This window comes from Chinchilla lanigera, unplaced genomic scaffold (genome assembly GCF_000276665.1).
Source record: "Chinchilla lanigera isolate Chin_1 unplaced genomic scaffold, ChiLan1.0 scaffold00059, whole genome shotgun sequence".
NCBI lineage: Eukaryota > Metazoa > Chordata > Mammalia > Rodentia > Chinchillidae > Chinchilla > Chinchilla lanigera.
Window position 1 is genome coordinate 4,543,887 of NW_004955460.1, and position 23,468 is coordinate 4,567,354.

Here is a 23,468-nt window from a genome sequence, read left to right on the forward strand (position 1 = left end):
GTGAAGACAGCTGAGTTCCCATCAGGAAGGCCAACGCAGCAAGCTTTTTCAGGAAACTGAGCTGTGTACCTTCTTCCCCTCTGGAGCCAGGAAGCTATGTTCAAAGTGAGGACCAGAGCTCCCCCAAAGTAAACCAAATCCATTCTCAGTGCCATTGAGGTCCCGAGGTCCCAAGCTCCTTGGAGGATGAAAACAGCTAAGTTCATTGGGAAAGCCAACATGATAAGCTCCTCCAACAAAACCAACAGCTCCTTACAGCTTCTACCAGCTCCCAACAGCCTAAATTCTTCTCCAGTACTGCCTCTTATACAGCTGGCAACAATCCCTAGGTGGGCCTCCCACACCCAGCACCACACTTATTCAGTTCAGCTGGGGGTTATAACTTGCCCACTGTGTAGCAGATGTGTAGTTGTCAATCCACTACAGATGGGATCGAAGAGGTCTTGAAAGGCCACCCAGGACAAGCCTCTTTCATCAGCCCTCTGAAGTGACAATATCTAAAAGGGGAATAGAATTAAAATTGGTCCAGCTTCCTCACCTGCTCACCTTAAAGGCTACAAATGGTAAGAAAGTCACAGTTATTCAACCCCATTAGACACAGTCTTGGTTACTTTTCTCTCATTGCTCGGACAAAATACTTTATGCCCAAAATTAAGGAAGGAAATGTTTATTTTGCTTACAGTTTGTAGAGGTTTCAGTCCATACTTGGCAGGTTGGTGGCACATGGCAGAGGGCTACAACTCATGGTGGCAGAACACAGCAAAAGCAACAAAACGCAAAAGGGAGGAATGGAGGCAAGCAGCCTCTTCCTCTTCCTTACATATGCAAACTATCCACCCCAGGGTGGGTGTAGCTTTCACACCCATAATCAATCAAACTCTAAAAGCCCACCCCATGACCACATGAGGCTTTGGGGGACACACAGACACAAACTATAACACACACCAAGAGATCAAAGAAGAAAAAAGGTAGGAAAATTTTCCAGAAAACAAAAAATCAAAGTTACCTCAGTCTATTTTACTTGCTTGTAAAAAAACTCATAAACTTTTAAAATTGCACATTGGGCTCTAATTGCAAATCACAAAATCAATTTAATGAGTAGCAATCAGAATATTGTAAGGTAGTATAGGATAGAATAAAAATTTAAATGTCAGTGATGTCTGTGTGTGCTATTTTATGGAAATTTTATTTCAATTTTGTGTGTTTTTGTATTCTCTTTTGATATCTGTCTACCTAGAATTAGATTGTGATGTGAAATGAGTTTCTTATTGTGAGATCCAGTAGGAAAAACAAAAGAAAACAAAAACCTGTAAGAAACACTAAGTTGATCCAGCTAGCAGTAAAACTTTCACACACTTAATTCTTCAGAAGATAAAATTAATTCTATTTAGACCTTGAAAGGATTAACGCCTGCTATGAAGCCAAGTGTTCATTCCATATTTAATGGGTTTATACCAATATGTTTCAAAAAACTTTAGCCATGAAAACAATGAAAAAATTCCCAAGGATCTACCACCAAATATACCTGGTTTGAATGTTATAAACTTGGTATTGAAAACTTAGAAAATAGGGCTTCAGAACCAGTCCATCTAACTAGCTGGTTGTAGAATAACCCAAGAGCAAACTTTACCAATGATTTAAGAGGTGGAGAGAAAGTAGCATCAGAGTTAAATGTAGTTTCAAAAAACAGGCCAACATATATGTCCAGCAACAGATGAACCGATAAAGAAAATGTGTTATTTATACACAATAGTCTGCTATAATGAAGCACAAACCTGAGTCATTTGTAGGGAAATAGATGCACTAGGACCAGTGTTAAATGAAATAAATGAGACATGCAGGCTTAAATATCACATGGTTTCTCTTTCATGAGAAACCCAAAGTATAAGTAGAGAAAAAAATAAAGGATAAAAACCAAAGTTACATCAGTCTATTTTATTGCCTTGGTATTTGCATATAATCAAAACATCGATGAGTACTTTTTTAATTGCACATTGGGCTCTAACTCCAAATTGTGAAATCAACTTAACAGAGGTAGAACTAGGCAGATAGATATTTTGCAAAAGGGAAAGGAACCAAGAGATGGAGGAAGGGAGAAGGAAAGAAAGGGGAAGTAAAAATAATCAAGATGTGTTATGTACATGGACCAACTCCCCACAATGAATGAAATCATTATATACGGCAAATATGTACTAATGAAAACTAAAAATTGAGGGAAAAAAACAAAGGACATCTAAAAAAATATTCGGAAAAATTAGTTCCAGGGGTGAGAGTTGTTGTGTAGGGCTGTTATTTTATAACTTACCAATGGAAGATATATAGTAAAATATTGTTGCTTTCATCATCAAATAATAGTGTGAAAGGAAAAAAAGGAAGTTATTATACACAATATTAGATACTGAAAGAATCTTGTTCAGTGCAGAAGTAAATAGCCTAATGTTTATGGAATAACACTCTCGTGGCTTAAAAGAGGTCTAGTGTTCCAAGGTATCTAGTATTTTCCAAAAATAGAAGGACCATCACATATTTACAGAAAGTTATTATAGTTTTATAGTATCTAAGTGTACATAAATCAGGGGATTGATTTGCCTAAAATTTTAGGAAATTTTCTATAAATGTAAATCAGAAATAGGAAGAGCATTTCCTTCAGAAGCAGTTAATAGACAATTTTAATTGCTATAGGTAAGGCAATAATGACTGATAATTTTGAGGCCTGAGACTTTAGCGTTAAAGTATTGTCATGGGGTAGGAGGACAGGGAGATTCTATTAGATATGGCAAAGTTTCAGAAATTAGGAAGAGTGGGACAGATAGGCACACCAAGTGCTTACATGTAGCCATGGAGGAGAGCAGAAGAGGAAGTGGTGGTGTATGGGCTAGAGAGGTGGTAAATGCATATTGACTGGACTTTATCCCAACAGCAATGGAGAACCAGGGAAAGTGTTAGGCAGAGGCCTTTTACAGTCATGTGTCTTTAAAAAAATAAAATTACTGTAGCTGCCCTGTGAATGCAGAGTGGCAAGAATGAGGAGGAGGCAGAGACCGATAGGAGGTTCCTGCAATAACAAGGTGAGGGGCAGTGGTGAATTGAACTACGAGACACACAATGGAGGTGCACATAGGACCTCAAAAAGAGATGTTATTAGGTTGAATTAAGAGAATGTGGTGACTTGATGAGATCTGACAGTGTGAAAGAAGAAAGGAAATGTGTCAAGGTTTAACTCAAAGCTTTCTGACTTGGGCATGGCTATGACTTCAATATGGTTTGTTGCACAGAGGTTCACATGCTAGAAGCTTGATGTAACAGTAGTGATGTGGTGGGCCCCATCAGGCAAAGGTGCTGGGAGATTATCATGGGAGGCCTACCCTTGGAAAGAGTAATAGGATCTTGCAGGAATGGCTTAGGTCTCAAGTGACTGGATGAGTTCTCAGGAGAGTGGGCTGTTATAAAGTGAGTGTATGCACATTTTGATCCCTTCTGTACATAACTGGTCCCCTTATACTTCTCCGCCATGTGTGACACAGCCAGGAGCCCCTTTCCAGACACCCAGAGCATGCTAATTGAACTTTCCAGTCACCAGAATTGTGAGCCAAAATAAATCTCTTTTCTTTATACGTTGCCCACCATCCACCAGGGATTCTGTTATAACAATATGAGATGGATGAAGTTACACACATAGGTGGTGCTCGTCATGGTGCAAGAGTACTCAGAAGGAGGAAATTTTAGAGAAGAAACTGTGCATTCAATTTGGGATATGTCCTCAGAAAGGGGAAAGGAAAAGAAAAGCTTTGCTGCCGAGCAGCAATCATTGAGTCTGTGAATTTAGTTAAATACTCTCATATTATTACATTTAGCTACTGTATATAGCTATTGCCATATTATATGTTCTTCAAAACTGTCTCTTAATGTTTTATTCATGTGTTTACCCGTACTACATGCTAATTGTTAGATGGGTGAATGCCATCTGTGTAAATGAGTATTAGAAAATGTGCCTTTTGAATGATCTTCTAAGCAAGTCACATAATGATAATATATTATTAATATTTCTCAAGGGATAATTAGAATCTTAGGCTCATTTCATGGATGAAAGAACCCAGCAAAGGATCCAACAAGTAACTCACAGCAGCTCCAGGACAAACTGCTGCCCCACATAACTTTTTCTTAGGCTGAATAAAAGTCCTTCAAAGGTATGAAGTTATATTGCAATTACATCAAGACTGCAAAGATTACCATTATTAAGATCAGACTATTTCCTTCAGTACTGCAGGTTAGCATAAGAGTATCTGATATTTGCAAATTGTGTACTGAAACTCAAACTTGGCAACATTTTAGATTCCTAGAAAGAAGAAACCCTGGAACTTATTTCAAGTTATAAGTAAAAGAGGAAAGATTTCTAATCATTATATAAGAGGACTTCAAAGACAGTGGGATATCAATGTTCTCAGAAGAGATTACCTTATTTAGGGAGGATCCTTTCACCAAGTCAAATCTAAGTTTTGGATGGTCAGTGCTTTATATTTTTCTATTAGAAAGCAGGGGACTTCCTTCCCAAAAAGAGTCTGCTAAAGTCAGAGATATATTACTTTTAAATTACTTGAAGAATACTTACTCAATAGGAGTACTTCAGTGCCTGGAAGGGTAAGTTTTTAGCTGATTGCTTGGTTGTCTTGAAGATTTTCCTGAACATTCCTTCATAATCAACTTACTTCCACATTACCCAGGAATGGGACTCTCTATTTAGCTGATTCCTGAACCAGATAATTGAACCTCTGTCTTTGTATTAGATTTTTTCCTGAACTTGAAACTGTCATTCGAAGTAGCCCCTGGCCATGATTCTGGCTGATTGCCCTTCTGAAACCTAGCAAGCAAAGCATGAGAAAGTCAGTTTCTGGTTGAAATTCAGCCAGCATCAGAAGGGTGGTAAAATCCGCCCTTTGTCAGTACCACGCGGAAATGAGGAAACGTAGAAAAAAAAAAATGGGAGTGGCAATTATATGTGTCATCCAAAGAGCGGAGAATCAGCCCTGTTTCTATCAATTCTGAGTTACCTTTCCTTAATCCCTTAGGACTGGGAACCAAGTTGGTTTCCCTGGTTACCAAAGCCCACTTACTAGAGCAAAAGGGCAGAGAAGATATGACATAAAGATTTTTTAGAGGAGAAAGCAAATGTGTGTGTATGTGGGTGTGTGTTTGTGTGTGGGTGTGTGTGTGTGTACGTGTGTACACATCTGTTAGGGGCCTTTGATTGTACGTATCACAAAACTAATTTGAACTTGTTTCAACAAAAATGGTTCTCATGCTGTCTAGCAGAATCCAAACATCAGGAAAAAGTTTGAGCTCTTTTATTCTTAATTCCAAAAACCTCAGGAAAAGGATAAAAATCAATAACCTGTATCTAGTAAGTGGAAGGGGGCTTTGTAGGTACCATGTGAGTGATAGGTTGGGGAAATGGGGTGGAAGGGAAGCCAGTCTAGGAAAAAGGGTGTAAAGGGGTCCTAGATAGACAGTTCCATAAATGCCATCACAACATAACGTAGATACTTAAAATAGGATTTCTGAACCAATTGGCCATTCCTCCCGCAAGAAAGAGAGCTAATATAGGGAAAACCAGGGCAGATTTGGTAGAAAGATGTCTGTCATGGGTATGCACCAATGACAAGACAGGTTTTTCTTTCTGCGTGGCTATTCCCATCTGAAGGCTTGTGTCTACCCTTTCCACTCACCTGACCAACACCATGTGTTGAAGCTCAGTGGAAAGAAGAGGAGAGGTCTCCAGAGGGAATTGGGAAAAAGGGGCAGGAGCTGGTTTTGGAAATAGCAAGGCCAGAACATCTCAGTTTGACGTAGGATTTACATGCACCAGAGCAAGGGAAAGGACTGACAGGAAAGGCATTTTGGGTAGCCTTGGAAGGCTTGGGGAGGTGTTGGCAGGAACTGAGAAGAGCCATTTATATAGTGAAGTTGGTGATACATCAGCTGGAGATGAGAGGTCTTCATTTTTAGTTACTGCCCTATATATATTTTTCTCTATTAAATGTCAAATGAGATAGAAATACAGTTGTTCTTCAAGGCCATAGGGGACTGGTTCCAGGATCCTCATAGATGTCCAGATCCTCAGATGCTCATGTTCTTTACATAAAATGGCATTGTATTTGCAACATAACCTACTCATATCTCCTCATATGCTTAATCATCTCCAGATTATACTGGGTATATAATACAATCCAAATGCTATGTAAATAGTTGTTACAATGTTATTTAAGGCACCATCACAAGAAATACCCGTCTGGTTTAAAAGAAGAAAAGAATTAAAAGAAAAAAATAGAAATGAGACCAAGACATGGAACGAGTAGGAAATGAGGGAAGAGATAGGAGATGAAGAAAGATTTAAGATGTGTTATGTATATGTACCCATTCCCCATGATAAATGTAATCATTATATACGGCAAACATGTACTTTAAAAACTGAGAGAAAGAAAGAACCCCTCCCCAAGAAATATCCATCCAGGTGTAATTTTTTTTATTTTTGGGATATTCTTGACTTGAGTTTGCCTGCCCCTCATGGAGTCTAATTGGGATTACACTTCATCTTTGGGTGCAAGGTCATCTTACCTGTTCATTTTGTAAACTTTTTCTTGTGTTCTCCTGGGTATGCTTCCTTTTTGAAGGGAAAAATCCTCCCTAGGACTTTTCAAATTTATTGCCTTCTTAAAGCAACATTAGAAAGGCTCTAACCCTTCTTTCTGGGTCAGGGTCTTGTAATTAAGCTTGAGTCTTCTTACAATAACACCATAAATGGTGGACCAACTGGTTGTCACGTGCCAGGCTTACCAATCCTATAAATGAATGAGATTCAGCAGAAACACCACAAAATTGAAAAAAAAATGCTGTAGTGTTCAGATTTTGTTTTCTTTGTAAACTAATGTTTGAGATAAATACAACTATTAAACCAACATTACAGGATTTTAATTTAATTTAATTATTTTTATTTCAAAAGTAATATTTTATGCATTTTCCTATCATATATAGATTCAATTCTATGATGGATTGAATAGCTTCTTGGCTAAGAAGCATTTATATTAGTGTTTATATAAAAACTGAATGTTAATCAAACCTCCACTGTCAGTTCCCTTGGTGACCGAGGCAGGAGGATCACAAGTTTGAGCCCAAGCTGGTAAGTTCGCAACTTAGCAAGATGTCTCAAAAAAAAAAAAAAAAGGGCTGCCAATGTAGCTCAGTCTGAGGTAGAGGGTTCAAAAGATAAAAGGTGAATATTAATTGTAAGGTTTTTCTTCTGGTGCAAATGAGAGACAGGACAGAGATAAAAGAAGCCTTTACTGTGGGCGTGGGAAGGCTGCAGGAGAATGGAAGAACCCTCTGAAGGGAAAGCTGGGAGACAAAGAATTTATTGAGCTGCGATAGGGGTGGAGTTTACATGGGCAGTCAGGGTGTCACAACAAATGCTGATTAGGGAAGGGTTGGTGGGTGTGAGAAAAGAAAAGAGGAAGTTGAGGTTAGAGTGAGGGAAGAAGGAGGCTGAAATAGGTCTTGGAATGGCACACTGTTCTTTTGGGCTCCAGACCATGTTGGACAATCACCATCATGACATGGCAGAATTTTTACAGGGCCAGAAATCCATCATAAATTTTCATTAATGAACACAATTGTTATGTTAAAATTTGGGACATATTGGGGCTTTTTGTTTTGCTTAGTGCAGAAAGCCCTTTGTTTTACTTTCCTTTTCTCTTCTTTTTCAGTTTTTTTGTGTTTTCATAGTTGAAGGACTCAAAGTATTTGAAAGAGAAAAGACTCTTCTATAAATACACCTTGAAAGTGGACTCTTGCTGAAAAATGGACCATGTTTCACAGATGATATTTGGAACTAATGCAGGATATGTTTAAGTATTTTGTTTCAAAATTTTGATTGAAAAATGAAAGGTTATGAAATAATACATTTTCTTAACACAGCTAAACAACTGGATTCTGAACAGTCTGAATTCATGTATTGAGTTAAAAAATTAGTTTTGTGCTTCTTTGTCAAAAATGTGGAAGATGTTGAGTAAGTGGGTTGCAGGTAAGTAGTGATGCTCAGACTGATGGTCTCTGAAGTATGTGCTAGTGAGATATATAACAGAAATCCAACAAGTGAGTAAATGATTTTCTCAGTTATTCGATATCACTACATCACAGTATTTAATAGAAATTTCATTAAAAGTACAAATGAACATTTATGACAACTTTGAAGGCTCTGATGGCCAAGCAATCCCATTTCAACATATTTTAAGGAAATATTTATAAGGTGGATGACAGTAATGTTAGATATACTTGAAGCATACACCAAAAAGAATGAATATATAAATTACCTATTTTTCATAGATGAATTATAATATATACAACTAAAATAGTATAGTAAGATTTGATATTTGACTAAGTGAGAAAAGCCTGACAAAATTTGATATGATTTTTGTTGAAAAAACTTAGAGGAAGGAGAAAGGAATGAGAAAAAGGAGAAGGAGAAGAAGGAAAGTGGGAGGAGAATAGGAAGAAAAGGAGGGGGAGAAAGAGGAAGAAAAGGAGGAAGAGAAATGGAGGGAAAAGAAAAAAGAAGGAGTAGGAAGGGAGAAAGACGGAGGAGAAAAAGAAAGAAATATATCCACCAAAGATTACCTGAATGGAGGAATTGTCAATGCCTTTTGAAATTTACATTTCCTAATCATATATCATGAACACGCATTGTTTTTCTAATTCAAAAATTGTTCTTTAAAATAATCTAACATGTTTGGTCAGTATCATGGTTTTGATCTTGAGTGCTGTCCCCTCCAACCCAGATGTTAAAGGGCCAGCCCCTGGCATGACACTATTGAGAGGTGATAGAACCTTTCAGGGGTAGGGCTGGTGGGAGGGCTTAGGTTACTGGAGAATGCCGCTGAAGGACCACTGGGACTCTGACCCTTTTTCTTTTCTCCTCTGCTATGATGTGCAGCCTGGCCACAGACCCCAAGGTAATGAGGCCAACTTAGCATGAACTGGAACCACCAAAACTGTGAGCCAGAATAAACCTTTTCTTTTTATAAGTTAATTATCTCAGCATTTTTTTACAGTGATGAAAAACTGACAAACATACTGAGAGAAGTTTCCTATAAGCTTATTCCAATATATCTTAACATGACATTTAAAATATTAGAAGGTAACAAGTTGCAGCCCATACACATTTTGAGAAACTAAACTGCAAATAAGCTTAGGCTTGCCAACATTGTTAATGATAATATAAATATTATTTTAGCTGTTTGGGAGAGAAAGTTACTTAAAGAAAGGCTAAGATTATTGCTTAAAGTCAGTAGATATAATTCTGCTTGTCACTGGCTATCAGGGAAGGTAGAAATCTAGGGAGAAACAGGAACTAAAGATTAAGAATTTATAAAGCATCACCTAACTAAAAAGGATCTAAGACTAAATATTTTGTCATTGGCTATCAGGGAGGGTAGCAATCTAGGGAGAAGACATAAGAGCGCTGACCAATACAAACCCTTCCTAGTTAAGGGAGTCTCAAACTTTCATAACGTGAGAAAACTTGAAGCTTCTTGCCATTTTACCCAGTATGAATCTTCTAGCTCATAGTAGGCTTCAGCTTTCTGTACTCATGTCATTTCACCTTTCCAGTATGTGCAAAGGGAAGCAGCAATAGAGCCAATATTCATCATATTTTATTATAATCAAGACAGTACACTGAACTAGAAACAGACTTGGAAAATCTTGGCTCTCTGAGGTTGAGGAAGGGAGGAGAATTTGTAGGAATGTTTGGTTGCCTTTTCAATCAAGTACATGATACTGGATTTGAGAAAAAGAAAGAGGTTGAACATTCTTCACTCTAGAAAAGTAGGAATGCAGGAAAGTCCATGGGGAATGTCTGGCCTTCGGTTTTGCTTGCTTCGGATGCTACTGAATCCTTCTCTACCAGGAGTTCTCTCAGAGCAGAACCTGTGGCAGATGAAAAGGATGTCTGCCTTGGAGAATTTGTTGAGACTATTCATCCAGCATACAAACTGAGGGAGCTCTTGCTGTCAAAGTAGAAAAGGTAGCACATTCAACAATGAAATCAGAGAGTAGTGGTCCTTACAAGGGACAGATTTGGATTCTCAGGAGACCCCTTCAATGAAAGCTTTCAACTGATCCCTACCCCTAATTCTACCATCATCAGAGGTCCAGGCAGCAGTGACCTGAGAGAAGATAAAGCTCAGGTGTCCTAAGAAACCAGGTAAGATTAGGAGGAAGATTGCCAGCCTAGAAGGAGAGATAGAAGCCAGAACTCCCCTAGGTTGTGAAGTCTTCAAAATTTTATGGGTCCACACAGTGACTGTTGGAAAGAAAAACAGAACTCAGAGAGAAAAAAAACAAAACCTTGTTCTGGATTCCAGCAGCAATTTTACCAGAATTTAATCATTCTGTCTTTGGAGGTTCTGCCTGACTTCTCACCAAAACAAAATTGAGCAGTAAATCAAGAGCACCCTGTGTGGAAGACAGTAGTAATAATTTTTCATTTTCCTTTCTTATCTTGGTCACATCTATTTTTCACCAAAGCAGAGGAGAGTGTCAATTTGAAGAGGCTGTGTCCTACAAGTTTCTAGGTAGATCTAGCTCGCCAGGGAAAAAGAAAAAAATGATGTTTTGCAAAAAAAGTCAGAAAAGTAAAAGAGCTTAGCTTATTTCTGATTTCTGTGGATATTGGACTGAGGAGTTTCATAAATTCTTTGGTCTGTACAAAAGTCTTTCTAGAATTTAGAGTCCTTCATGAATAGTTTTGTCTTGGTCTGCTTTACGACAGATCTGAGAAATTCTTGGGTGGAACAGGTTGACACTTAGGGGTCCAGGTCCTTGGCTATGACTATTCAAATGCCTTCGGGGTAGTCTAACTTCACTCTCTTGTGGCTAGATGATTAGCATCCTGGAAGAGAGACCCCAGAAGGGTGAAGGGATATTTAAAACTAAGGGGAAGATGAATGTCTAAGAGATGACACCATTCTGGCTTCTGAGCCACTGAGGAATCACAGGTTGAGTGAATGGTAGCTAGAGACTCAGGGAAGTAGAGTGCTGAGTCTGTGCTATTAGGTTAGTATCGGCGAGGCCGAGAGAGTCCAAGAGGGCACTGAGACATCTATCACAGACTGCCATTTATGCTACCTTCTGCTACTTATTAGCTTATCAGTGAATGGAAAGCAGGAAATGCCTCTCTTTGGGCAAGATACTGCAGATTCTGGAGGAATGGTAAAATTCAGAATGTCCAGCAACATAGAGAGGATGGAAGTAATATAGTGGTTGTGCAGATTTTACCAAGATCAATTTAAATTCTATCTTACATATCTGCCTATAGAAGCCATCTAAAACAGTATAACAAATATATAAATAATAGAGACTAAAAACATTCAATTTTTCAAAAACTATTTCAGTGTTCACCTTCTAGAAGATGTCAACTTAAAGGAGCAAGCATAGATGTTAAATATTTGTTGTAGTATAAATCATCCTTTATAGTGGCTTTCCACTGTAAAGATGACTATATTCACTTCATATATATTTAAATGGAAGCAGGCGGCAAAGTTAGACTAAGCATCAAGTGGTGATGATCACAGTCCTTGTTTTCAGACAAGGCCAAATACTAACCTACGTTTGGCCTCTTTCTCTAGCATGACCTTTCAGCAACAGTCTTGTCCCTTACAGAGGGGGATCATGGGAAGGACTGCTGGGATGGTTAAGTGAGATAATTAATGATCAGGTACACACCCTGCAACTCATGTATATACTAAGTGCTTTAAAAATATCCAAATAACCACAGAAACTGGAACAATAAAATAAACCATAGCATTAGCAATGGACTCCGTTAAGTCTGGACAGTTAGGAGAATTGTACCTCAGAACCGCTCCAAGACAGAGTAGGTGCGGCTAAAACTACATTTCCCAGCAGGCCTCGGGCCAGCTCCTGGCTTCTCCTGCTTCCGGGTCTGTCACGTGATTCCCCTGCAGCACCATGGCGGAAGCTGAGGAGCAGGTAAAGGCTGCGGTGCTACTTAGGAGACTGGGGACTGGCAGCCTCCAGCCAGGAGGTTGGGGGCGCTGTGTGGAGGGGGGCGATGCGGGAGGGCGGGAAAGGACTGCGAGAGCTTCTTCCGGGGTACCGAGGGCCGAGATCTCGTTTCCCCCGGGGAGGGTGCGGGATAGCACCCGACACAGCCCCGCGTTTTCTGGGGTCGCTTTACTTTCCTTGGGCCATTCTCTGTGGCCTGTGCTCAGTGAGATTTGACGGAAGCCTGCCAGTCCACCCCAGGAACTGGCTACCTGTGGGAAGCCAAGTGACTGAAATTCATTGTTTTTCCCTGGAAGTAGGACAGTGAGAGAGAGGAGGGAGGTAGAGCGTGAATTCCGTTTTCTATCTATTGGGTTTAGGTGGAGAGCTAAGTAAGGCACTAAGGCACTATTGGCCGACCAAGAGGGATTTTATGTGTGCTGTTTCTGGATCTGAAATGCCAAGGCGCTAAAGCAGGTTACCTTTCTTACCAAATGTATAATTTTGGAGTGTTTACTTCCAAACATCGGATGGAGATAATTACACAGCCCACAGTGTGGATTAAGATGGATAAGTTCATGCACAAATGCAGAAGTTTTGGGAGGAGTAAGTGGGGTTATTTGTAGCCAGCAAGACATTGGATGGCAGTGTCCAGTCACCTAGTAACCTGGCCGTGGAGTTTTGGGTAGAAATTAATGATGAAAACATTATTTAGTTTCATATTACAATAGTGATAGCCACACATTAGATGAAAGGACAAAATAAAATCAAAATGACAGAGAAGACAGCCTAAACCAGATTAATGGGAGAGATAACTTAAGTCTCCATTTCTAGAATCAGTTCACTTTCTCCTTTCAAGTTAACAGGGCCCTCAGTTGCTGTGATTACTTCTAAGAAGGGTATGTATGATGAGCCGTTTAGTATCAGAAGAGACATTTATCTAGTTCAGTAGTTTAGCATGCGCATCGTACTTTAGTATCATTCCATAATGCAAATTTGACCTGTGTACATATTATGTATGCTGGTAATTAAGAAATTTGACTAAGTGAGTGTAGTAACAAGAGAATCTCTTACCTAACATTTTTGCCTCCTCCTTTCAGCCTGAGCAGGCACAGTAAAACACTCATTAAAAGCATATCATTTTGGGACTCAATGGTCCGTGGATTAGTGGTGAGATTGTTTTTTACATTGTTCATTTTAGGTTGAAATATAATATTTCGTGGTTTTACATAAAGCAGAAACCATATTCCTTGAGTTTTTAGATACAGTGTAATAGAACTACCTTCAAACTAAGACAGTTGCTCTTCCTATTTACTGTGCTTGTGCAGAAGAGTTTGGCAGAGCTGTCTGATGTAAAAGAACAAACAAAAACACAAAGTTTGGGATATAACCAGAATGTTTTACATTGGTACAACTTCCCAGTTTATAAAACTCTTTCATACTGTATTTGGTCCTTCCAAAAGAATTCTGTGAGGTCAGAAGTCTGTTACATAAGTGAGGCAAAGCATTTTCTGTGTTCCAGATCTTCTAGTGGCTTTCCAAACCAGTGCCCTTCCAGCAGCCTAGTTGCCCAGCAGGATTCTGTCCCATACACCTCAGCCTTTTCCGCTCTTACTTTCCACTACACTCCTGTACCCTTCTGAAACTCTGCATCCACCAATGGCTTTCTTACTGTTCCTTCAACAAGCCAAACTTGTTCCTCCCTCAGGGGCTTTGCTGCTGCTACTTCCTTTTAGGACTCTGGCTATCTTCTGGGCTCTTCCCTCACTTCCTTTGACTAAGTATTCATTTTGACTGAGGTTTTCCCTGACAATTCTTTTAAATCCTCCTCTTGCATTCTTTTTTCTGTATTGTTCATCTGACAGATTATGTTCCTAAATTTGTTTATTTTTTCTGTATATTTCTCCATGTTCTTGCTATTACAGTGTAAGCTACATCATGACAAGGATTTATGCATTACTTTATGTCAAACACTGGAATATTGCTTGTTACTTAACGTGTTAAATGATTGAATTTTATAGATAAGTAAATTGAAATTCAGTCCACTTGAGGAACTTGCTCAGGCTTATGTCTACAATAAATGTTTAGTTGTTTGATCACCGAAGCACATGATTTTTCATTAGAACACCATGTCTTTTAAAAGATACTCAAGAGCTGTCTGAATCATTTTGTTTCTGCTTTATGCAGTAAGATTAGTCCTTCACCTTGATGATTTTCTTCTGTTAGCTTTCTGTTGCTGAGAAAAATAAATTAGAGGAAGATTTATTTTGGCTTCCAGTCTCCCAGGTTTCAGCCCGTTGTCCCTTGGCTCCATTCCCCCTGGGCCTGTGGTGAGGCCATTGTCAAGGCAGAGAACGTGGAGCAAAGCAGCTTACTTCATTGTGGGTGGTGGCAGAGAGAGTGAGGCAGGGAGGACAGGGCAGGGACAAGACACAGTCCCCAAGGGCCCACCTCCAAAGTCTCCATCATCTCCCCACAACCCACCAAGTTGTGGGAACCCACAAGTGGATCAATGCACTGATGAGGTCAGAACCTTCATAGTCCAGTTACTCACAAAAGCTCCATCTCTGAAACACCCCTGCACTGGAGACCCAGCCTTCAATATCTGAGCCTTTGGGGACATTTCATATCCAAACTATAAGCCCTTCAACCCGTTCTTTCACCTGGGATCCTTTAGCAGCCAGTATACAGTTGGAGTGGGCTCACCACCCCCCGTGACATGAGAGTCTTCCTTGAAAAGACCATAGCATATTGTCAGAAGCAAACATTCACGAACTGTTCTGTTTGTTTAAGGAAAACTAGAGAATAATTGTGCCAGTATTATGAGTGCTTCAAAAATGCTTAGGCTTTTCTCTCTCTGCTTGGTTGGTGCGTTTTGCATTTCACAGTAGGAAGCCATTCACTTTGATAGTAGGCCTTTATTATAGTTTTTTTGAAAGCTAAAGTATGCAGAAATGGAATAGATTTGCTAATTATTCTTCTCTGCTGCCTTGAACATGTTTGGAAATGATGACCTAAGTTTTTTCCTTCCCTTCCTCTGAATGCTTCAGGAATTGAGAAGTGTATTAAATGGAGTACTGAGATGTTATGGATGAGGGCAAAGGAAGGAATTTTTCTTGGCTTTGCGTCTTGGAAATGCAGACAGCCTTCCAGGACAAGAAACAAAGTTGAACTGCTCAGCATTATTTGTCCTAAGTGTTGTGTTATTTTGTGTTGGACCCATGCCCTTTAATTTTAACTTAGTCAAAATAGTGATGTCCTCTCTGAGGTAGTTAATATACTATAAAACTAAAAAACTTTTCGTTAAAGTCATTTTTTGGATATGAGTACTCAGGTATTTTTAACTCTTTGGGAAATCCTTGCCTTTGACGAATATAGTAAAGGTAGTTCACAAAAAAGTGAGTACATTTATATTTTATAGCTCACTGAAAGAGCTAATACCCTGCATTCTGCCTGGAAATCTTCTAACCAGCAGTTTTACTTAGCTCCAAGACGATTTATAGTTGCCCTTCATCATTACAGATGCCCACCAGTGTTTGTCCATCCCCCTTTTATGAGGAACGTGCTGTTCGAAGCCTGTTGTTTGTGTATCTGTCTTATGTTGCCCACAGATTGCTGAGTCCTCAAGAATAAGAGTGAGCGCTTACTCATGTCTGTATCTCCAAAAGGGCTGGTGCTAGGTCTAGGTGTTTAATGATATAATACCTGAGTGCATCTGTTAGTGGGAGGATAGCTTTTTCAGTTGTTGAATTGTAAACTAGGTTCAGTAGAGTTTGTGTGGAATTATTTGACTTGAGACATTGGAATACATTTCAAATTAATTGAAATGTTGATTACATTCTTTATATCTCTGCACATGCCTCCCTCATCACCATCGTACTGAGGATTGAACCCAGGGCTTTCACACTGAGCTACATCTTCAGTCCTTTTTAAAAATATTTTTTTTTTCCAAATTTTGAGGCAAGATCTCACTGTTTATGCTAAGTTGCGTAGGCTGGGCTGGAACTTGAAGTTCTGCCTCAACCTCCCTGAGTGCTGGGATTGTACCTCTGTGCAACCGTGTGCAGCTAACATTCTCTTCATTCCATATTCCTGCCAGCTCTAGATATATTTTATCTTCCATATTCAACCAAACTGGATCCTGGTCTATTAAAGTGATTGTGCAATCTGACCGTCTTTGATCAAATGGGAGACTCTCTATTTTGAATTCTCTCCCTATACTTTAGAAACTAAGGAAATTCCATCCATACCGTAGAACATTTAGAGACTGTCAGATGGCACAGTCCATGATCATGCATAATGGCTCCATGTGCATGAAATAAACTTCCTGCCTGTAAATTGGGAATTATACTAGGACTCTTGGAATATGAAATGAGGTAAAGTATATGAAAGTGGTTAGGTTGAAATGGTTATCTTATAAATAGGACAAAGGGTAATGATCTAAACCAGGACTTGGTTTATACATGCACAGTTCTATTTTCTTATGAGACATAATTTTTTTTTTTTTTTGTCGTTTTGAGACAGGGTCTCGCTATGCAGTTCAGGCTGGCCTTGAGCTCACTTTGTAGCCCACACTGGCCTCAGACTCATAACGATCTTCCTACTTCAACCTCCTAAATGCTGGGATTACAGGTGTGTGCCAGATGAGACATATCTTTTAAAAGTAAGATTGCCAGTAATTAAGGGGAAAATGAGGCTCAAACAAGAGGTTGCAAAAGCACAGATCAGATTTTTCTAGAGTCCTGTTTTTCATTGAGGAGCTAAAACATCACCACAAATTAGCTTAGCTGGACTTGCTGATTCCTTTGAAAGTGTTTCCTCTTACCTTCATCTGGGTTGGTTAGCTGTGGGTGATTATTAGTAGTCTCCCCCTTCTCACTGATAACCTGTATTGTGTGTCTGTCTTGTATGTGTGGAGTTGTATAATATTTACTTTTTTGTGTCTGGCTTATTTCATTTAGAAAACTACAGTTTTTAAACTTATTTTTCATGACTCAAAGTTAAGATTCTTTGAACCTAAAAAATGTTTGAAAATCCAGATTCTTTCTAAATGATAACCTTCCTAGAGGTTCAGTCTTGTTTCTTGGATCCCTTGCTGGGGATATTTATGCCTTCTTGTTCATCTTTGTCTGTAGAATATCAAGGAGAGGGATTTGGTGACCACATGAAGCTAAAACATAATGGACCGGACTAATTCCTGAAGTCACTTGTGTATTGCTTTGGTAGGATTGTGGACAAAGTGTAGACAACATTGATGTCCAGGAGGTTTGTGCCAGTGCTGAGGGTAGGACAAGGGGTCCTGGAATAGCTGTTCTTGATTGATGCCAGCCACAGGAAGCAGCCATAGGAAGCTCTTCTCAGAACCTGGTTTTCCCTACAAACTCAGCTCTCTGGCATCTGTGAGCCTCAAGATATCAGATTTGGGCACTACATTTCTTTCCTGGTGTGGAGCAATAGTGTAATTTGATTTTAAATTTTGGGATTAACATTGCTGTTTGGGGATTTATGGGGGTTTTGGTTTGTTTTGTTTTAATGAAGAATACCCATTTATCTTTGTGCGTATTTGAATGGATTCCAAATAAAAACATTTTCTGTACGTTTAATATTATTTTTCTGAAAAGAGTAGTCAAGTATTCTTTTAGAATTCTAGATATGGGAAATAGGAATCTAGATGTAGTTTATTGGCATAGTTGTCAGTCTTCTTTTGCTAGTACTAATAACTTAGTATTCAGGGATTCTTGGCAATGGGAGATATTAGAAGTCCTTAAGTTCAACCTCTCACCTCACTGTTTTGACCTCAGGGTGCCTTAAAAAAGTTCAAGATGCTATGGTACAGACATACACGTGGGTAAAGCACCTAGGAGCAATATATAATACATGTTTGGTAACAAAGTCAAAATAGTAACATTTTTAAAAATAAAATTTATCATGTAGTTAAGGTATATACTATGATGTTAGGAGATATATATATATATATACTTATAAATATAGAACAGTGGTTATTACAGTGGAACAAATAAACATATCCATTCTATCTCATAGTTAACCTGTTCCCTCTTGAAGCAAGAGCATGTTAAACTACCCAATGGGCAAGAATCCAGTAGATTATTAGCTGTAGCCATCATGTTGTGCATTAGATCTTTAGACGTTTTCATCCTGCGTTTCTGCTGTTTTGTACCCTTTGACCTGTATTTCCCCATTTCCAAACTTCCCTTCTCCCGGCAACCACTTGTTTTAGCCTCTATCTCTGTGTATTAGACTTTGTTTTCCTTAATATTCCATATATAAGTGCAGTGATATTTTTCTGTGCTTATTTCACTTAGCATAATGTTCCCAAGGTTCATCTATGCTGTGGCAAATGGCAGGATCTCCTTTTTAAAGGCTTATTTCTCTGAGAGTGGGGGGCGCGGGGAGGGTTGGTACTGCTTTCCATAATGGCTACACCAATCTCCAATTTCACTAGCAGTATATAAAAGTTCCCTTTACTCAACATGCTTGCCAGCACTGGTGATCTTTTTTTTGATCAGTACTAGGCGTTGAACCCAGGGCCTTGAGCGTGCTTGGCAACCAGTTGTTGTCTTTTCTACTGGTAGTAGCCATTCTAATATAGGTGCAAGATGATATCTCAGTGGTTTTGATGCTCACTTTCTTTATCATTGGTGCTTTGAGCACCTTTTCATATACCTGTTGGCCATTTTTATATCTTTGGAGAAATGTCTATTCAGGTCCTCTTTTTAATTGGATTATGTGTTTTCTTGCTGTTGAGTTGTATGGGTTCTTTATAAATCTTGAGTAATGACCCTTTATTAGATATATGTTCTACAAGTATGTCTTCCCCATCTCATAGTTTGCCTTTTTTATTATTATTATTATTTTTTTTTTTACTGTGCACAAGATTTTTAGTTTGAGGTCGTCCCATTTTTTATTTTTGGATTTGTATCCTGAGGTTTTGGTGTAATATCCAAGAAGTCATCGCCAAGACCAACGTCAAAGACCTTTTCCCTGTGTTCCCTTCTATGAGTTTTATGGCTGAGATCTTATCTTTACATCATTTATCTATTTTGAATTGATTTTTGTGGATGGTATAAAATAGGGTCCCATTTCATTCTTTTGCCTGAAGAAATTCAAGCAAATTTCCCAACACTGATAGTGAAGACACTACCCTTTCACCATTGTCTTCATGGTGCCCTTGTGGAAAAGTAATTCCCTCTCCATTCTGTTAGATTAGTGGGCTATTAATTTTAAAAATATAATGTATCCAAAAGAGGAGGACCAAGATGGAAAAAAGACTAAAACTAAGAACTGGATGGAGTGTAGAGGAGAAACAGTTTAGCATGGTAGGAATGATAGTTATCTTTATCTGGAAAGTTATCAAGTGGTAGAATGGTTTGTTTAGTTTGTCTTGGTGGTTATAATAACACAGTTATTGTGGAGGATTGTGACTACGAACTAATTGAGAACTAAGACTTAGATCAATATTAACTAGTCTACATTGGTATATAGAAGAAATTCTAATACTTATCATGGTTAATGACCTAACTGTAATAAAAATTCTAAATTAGAAGTGACACGTCCATTTTATAGATAGTTTTTGGGTACAAGGACTGTATTACTAGGTGCCTACCACTTGTCAAACTCTTCTTGATTTTTGATGTATGAAAACTGTTTTTAAATGCCAGATTTGCATTTATCATGCTTTGCAGCTAGAACTGAGTAGTTTATACATGGGGTGATGGAAAATAGGTGAGGATTTACATTAAAAAAATACTAATTACAGTTAAAGACCCATTGCTAGGAGTGATAGGGTGTGTTCAAAGTGCAGGGAATGTTTTGAGTTTTTGAGGGGGAGTTAATGGTAATGTCTTTTACTATAATAATTTTTTTGAAACTTACACATTCATTGATCTGACTTTAAGATGTCATTTTTTTTCTGGAAAAAAATATTAGAGCTGAAATGTCCTTGCCCCATCTTTTTTGTTGTTGTTCTTTCTTTATCTCGTAGACTGTTGTAAAATGCTTACATTCAGTGTCAGCATATTAGTTGTAACCTTTTATTGCTATTGATATCTATAAGTACGTTAAGTAAATCTTCATTTTGCTGACCTCTTTGAGGGTGCATGGCATCAGCAGATTCTCTCTTCCAGTGGACAGGTGAGAGATGAGCAGGATCAAGTCCATTTTTCCCCTTTTGCTTTGTTTCTTCCTGAGCAGGAAGATTCATGGTCTAGCAAGAGGGAAGCTGGATTAGGTGGTTTGTCTTAGAGTTAATGGCTTAAAGAGAACATGTAAATTACACAGCCTGTTTGAGCAAGGGCTCAAACAGCAGGAGGGTTCTTTCTAAAAAAACTGTGTTTGCAAGCCAGTCATTTTGACTCCAGCAGATTGATAGCATAGTAATGAATAGCAACAGAGTTTTTCAGGATGAAAGTTGGTTTGTAGATCATTTCAGATGACAGCTTCTCTTCCCCTCTAACATCAGTGAGGCTGCTTTGCCAGATGGATTTGCACCGTAAGGTGGGAAAAGAATCTGCCAGGTCCCCAGGAGACAAGTTCCTAATGTAAGGTGGGAAAAGAATCTGCCAGGTCCCGTAAGGTGGGAAAAGAATCTGCCAGGTCCCCAGGAGACAAGTTCCTAATGTAATTTGTTCACCTGCTGACTCCCTGTAACCAGTCCCACCCATCCTGGTTCTGTGGTGTCCTCTGAAAGTACAGCTGCAAATGCCTTTCTGAGAGAGCGGCAGGGGCGAGTGGCAGAGACACAGGAACTCTTTGCTCTTGCAAGTATTTTTTTATTCTTTTGTCTGTCTTCTGACTATTTCCCTGTCTATGCTTTGCAGGAAACTGGGTCTGTTGAAGAATCTACAGATGAATCTGAGGTAAGGTGGTGGTGATTCAGGAGCCTTCAGATTTGTCACCAACTGTGATCCTGTTTTGAGCTCGCTTTGCTTGATCAAGTACAACACTCCCAGGGGCCAGCAGGGTGGGTAAAGTGGACCATAAAGTGGAGCCCTGGGGAGGAGCATGCCATTGATAAATGGATTAGCTTTAAAACTAAACAGGAAAAGGAAGAAAAAGTTTTCACATCAACTTGAATAATATTTTAACTTGAAGTGTGTGGACACTGGAAAAAGTGATGCAAAGTTTTAAAAATTAATCTCAACACTTTCAGTGCAGCCTGTTTTAAAAATAAATTTTATGCATTATATGTTTCACAGTTTTTTTTTTCTTCTTTGTATTGTGGTGCTGGCATCCAATCCAGGGACTAGACACACAAGGCAGTCACCCCCTCCGCTCCACCGAGCTACTTCTGCAATCCCGGTGTTTATTCTTTATTCATTTTTTTAATGAGTGTGATATGCTCATTGGTATAATTCCTGAATCATTGAAATGAATCTGGGTTTTTTTAAAATAAAGAAGAAACTACCTTGAAGCTGTTAGTGAGTTGTGTTGAACGATTGTATCTTGAAAAGAATACAGTCATTAGGGCTTTTAAAAATTTCCATTTCCAAGCTATGCATAAAAAAATAAGTTTAAGCATAATACAAATTAATTAGCTGGTCCATTTTATAGATACACAAGAAGTGCATGTTTTCATTTTACTGTTTAATTTAGCTCCAAAGAATGAAAGGATGTCAGTGATAACTTGCTGGAAAGTCACACCAGTGTGACTGTATGCATAATAGTCTATTAAATTTGGGGTGATGTCACATATTTTTATTAGATGAATTCGTTGCTTTTTAGAGAAATGGTGAACTTAATACATATTCTTCTAGAAGCAAGAATATGTGTGTGTGTATATATCTATACATATCTCTTTATACCTATATATATGTATATGTAAAAGAGGGAACGGGAGAGAGAGACAGAGAGAATTATACCATTTTCTAGTCAGTGTCTGTTAACGTTTTCACTGTTAGATCTCTGTTCTACGGTGCTCCAGGTAAGGCATTTCTTGAGTTTTTTTTTACAGAGGCTGTGTAATACCTATTAGTTTCTGATAAAGTACTGAAAAGCATTTCAGATCACCATTTTTATTTTTGGAAATCTGTAGTTAAGTGAGAATCTGTGTTCTCAGAATCACTGGTAGAGAATCACAGTGTTTGAGCTCCGTATGGAAGTTTTATTTTGCAGGTGAGGAGGATATCGGTAGGCATCTGAATCTAAGTCTTTCTATACATTCTCTAGGTACTAAATGATCAACCAAGAAAGCAAATAAAAACACATACAGTGCAGGCCTCTAGTATAATTATAATTAGTATAATGAGACTCAGTACTACAAACTTTAACCCAAGTGGGAATGTAAATGCCATTGGAGCCAGCTCTGAGGTTGCTACTAGAACCCAGAGTCTGATGGAGGCCGTGTTGCTGAGCTGGTGGCAGAATGCAGACAAAGCCACCTCTGGAGAAAGGAGGCCTGAGACCTGGTAGACATGGGGAATTGAAAGGAAGGGATCTAGCAGGTGTGGTGGTACATACCTATAACCTAGCACTCTAACAGGCTGAGGCAGGAAGATTGCAAGTTCCAGTCCAGCTTGGGCAACTTAGCTACTTATTGAAACCCTATTTTGAAATTTAAAAAAACAAAAAAATTAAAAAGGGCTGAGGATGTAGCTCAGAGAAAAGGCCCTGGGATGAATCCCCAGGAGAATGAACAATGAACGCAGCGTGCCTGATCCTGAAAGTGTGTGGGCCCAGAGGGGCCAGTGCTGGACGGTGCTGCTTCTGGGAAAATGGAGGAGGCATTTCCCAGAAACTTGGCGGTAAAGGAAAAGGACAAAGCAGAGGAAGTTAAGGGTCCCAGAAACAAAGACCACCCCCAAGTCAGGATAATTCCTTACTCCTTTCTCCTGCACTTATAAAAGAAAGTGCACTTCACTTTGTGTACATAACTCAGAAACCTGGTGAAATACCCAGGTGCCTCCCTCCTTCTCTAGGATCATCTGTTGTTGCTGCCCACGAAAATCCAAGACATTTAAAAATGAACTGAAACAGCAGGTAATGTCTATAGAAAGCTCTCATAAGTTTTTGGGTCAGCAGAAAATAGTGATATAATACTCTATCACTAGTTGAATATATATATATATATATGCATAATTTTTTTGTGGTACTGGAGGTTGAACCCGGGTCTTTGAACTTTGCTACATTCCCAGCCCTTTTGTTATTATTTTGAGGTGGGGGTCTCACTAACTTCCCCAGGCTGGGCTCAAATTTATGACCTTCCTGCCCCTGCCTCCTAGAGTGGTGGGATTACAGATGTGTACCACCACCCCGAGCTAAATCTCTGTAAACAAGTATTTGAAGATATTTAACCTGAAATTCAATTAACCCAAGTGGGTTGAGGCCAAAATCAAAATGATCATAAAAGGTGAACATTTTGAATCAATTCAGGACACTGAGGCAATAGCAGTACAATT

The 23,468-nt window shown here is 38.9% G+C and overlaps 1 protein-coding gene across 4 annotated transcripts in view; it reads left to right on the forward strand.

Annotated features, from left to right (window-relative positions):
- The first annotated feature begins 11,983 nt into the window (after positions 1-11,983).
- The window catches only part of Vps41 (vacuolar protein sorting 41 homolog (S. cerevisiae)), a 193,285-nt gene continuing 181,800 nt past the window's right edge, over positions 11,984-23,468 (forward strand). For all 4 annotated transcript variants that reach the window (XR_001236534.1, XR_001236535.1, XM_013521234.1 and 1 more), the window contains exons 1-2: positions 11,984-12,039; positions 20,892-20,930. Coding sequence is in view for 2 of the 4 variants with exons in the window: in XM_013521234.1 (XP_013376688.1) it covers positions 12,019-12,039; positions 20,892-20,930 (60 nt within the window). In the remaining 2 variants the exon portion in view is untranslated. The remainder of the gene's footprint in view (positions 12,040-20,891; positions 20,931-23,468) is intronic.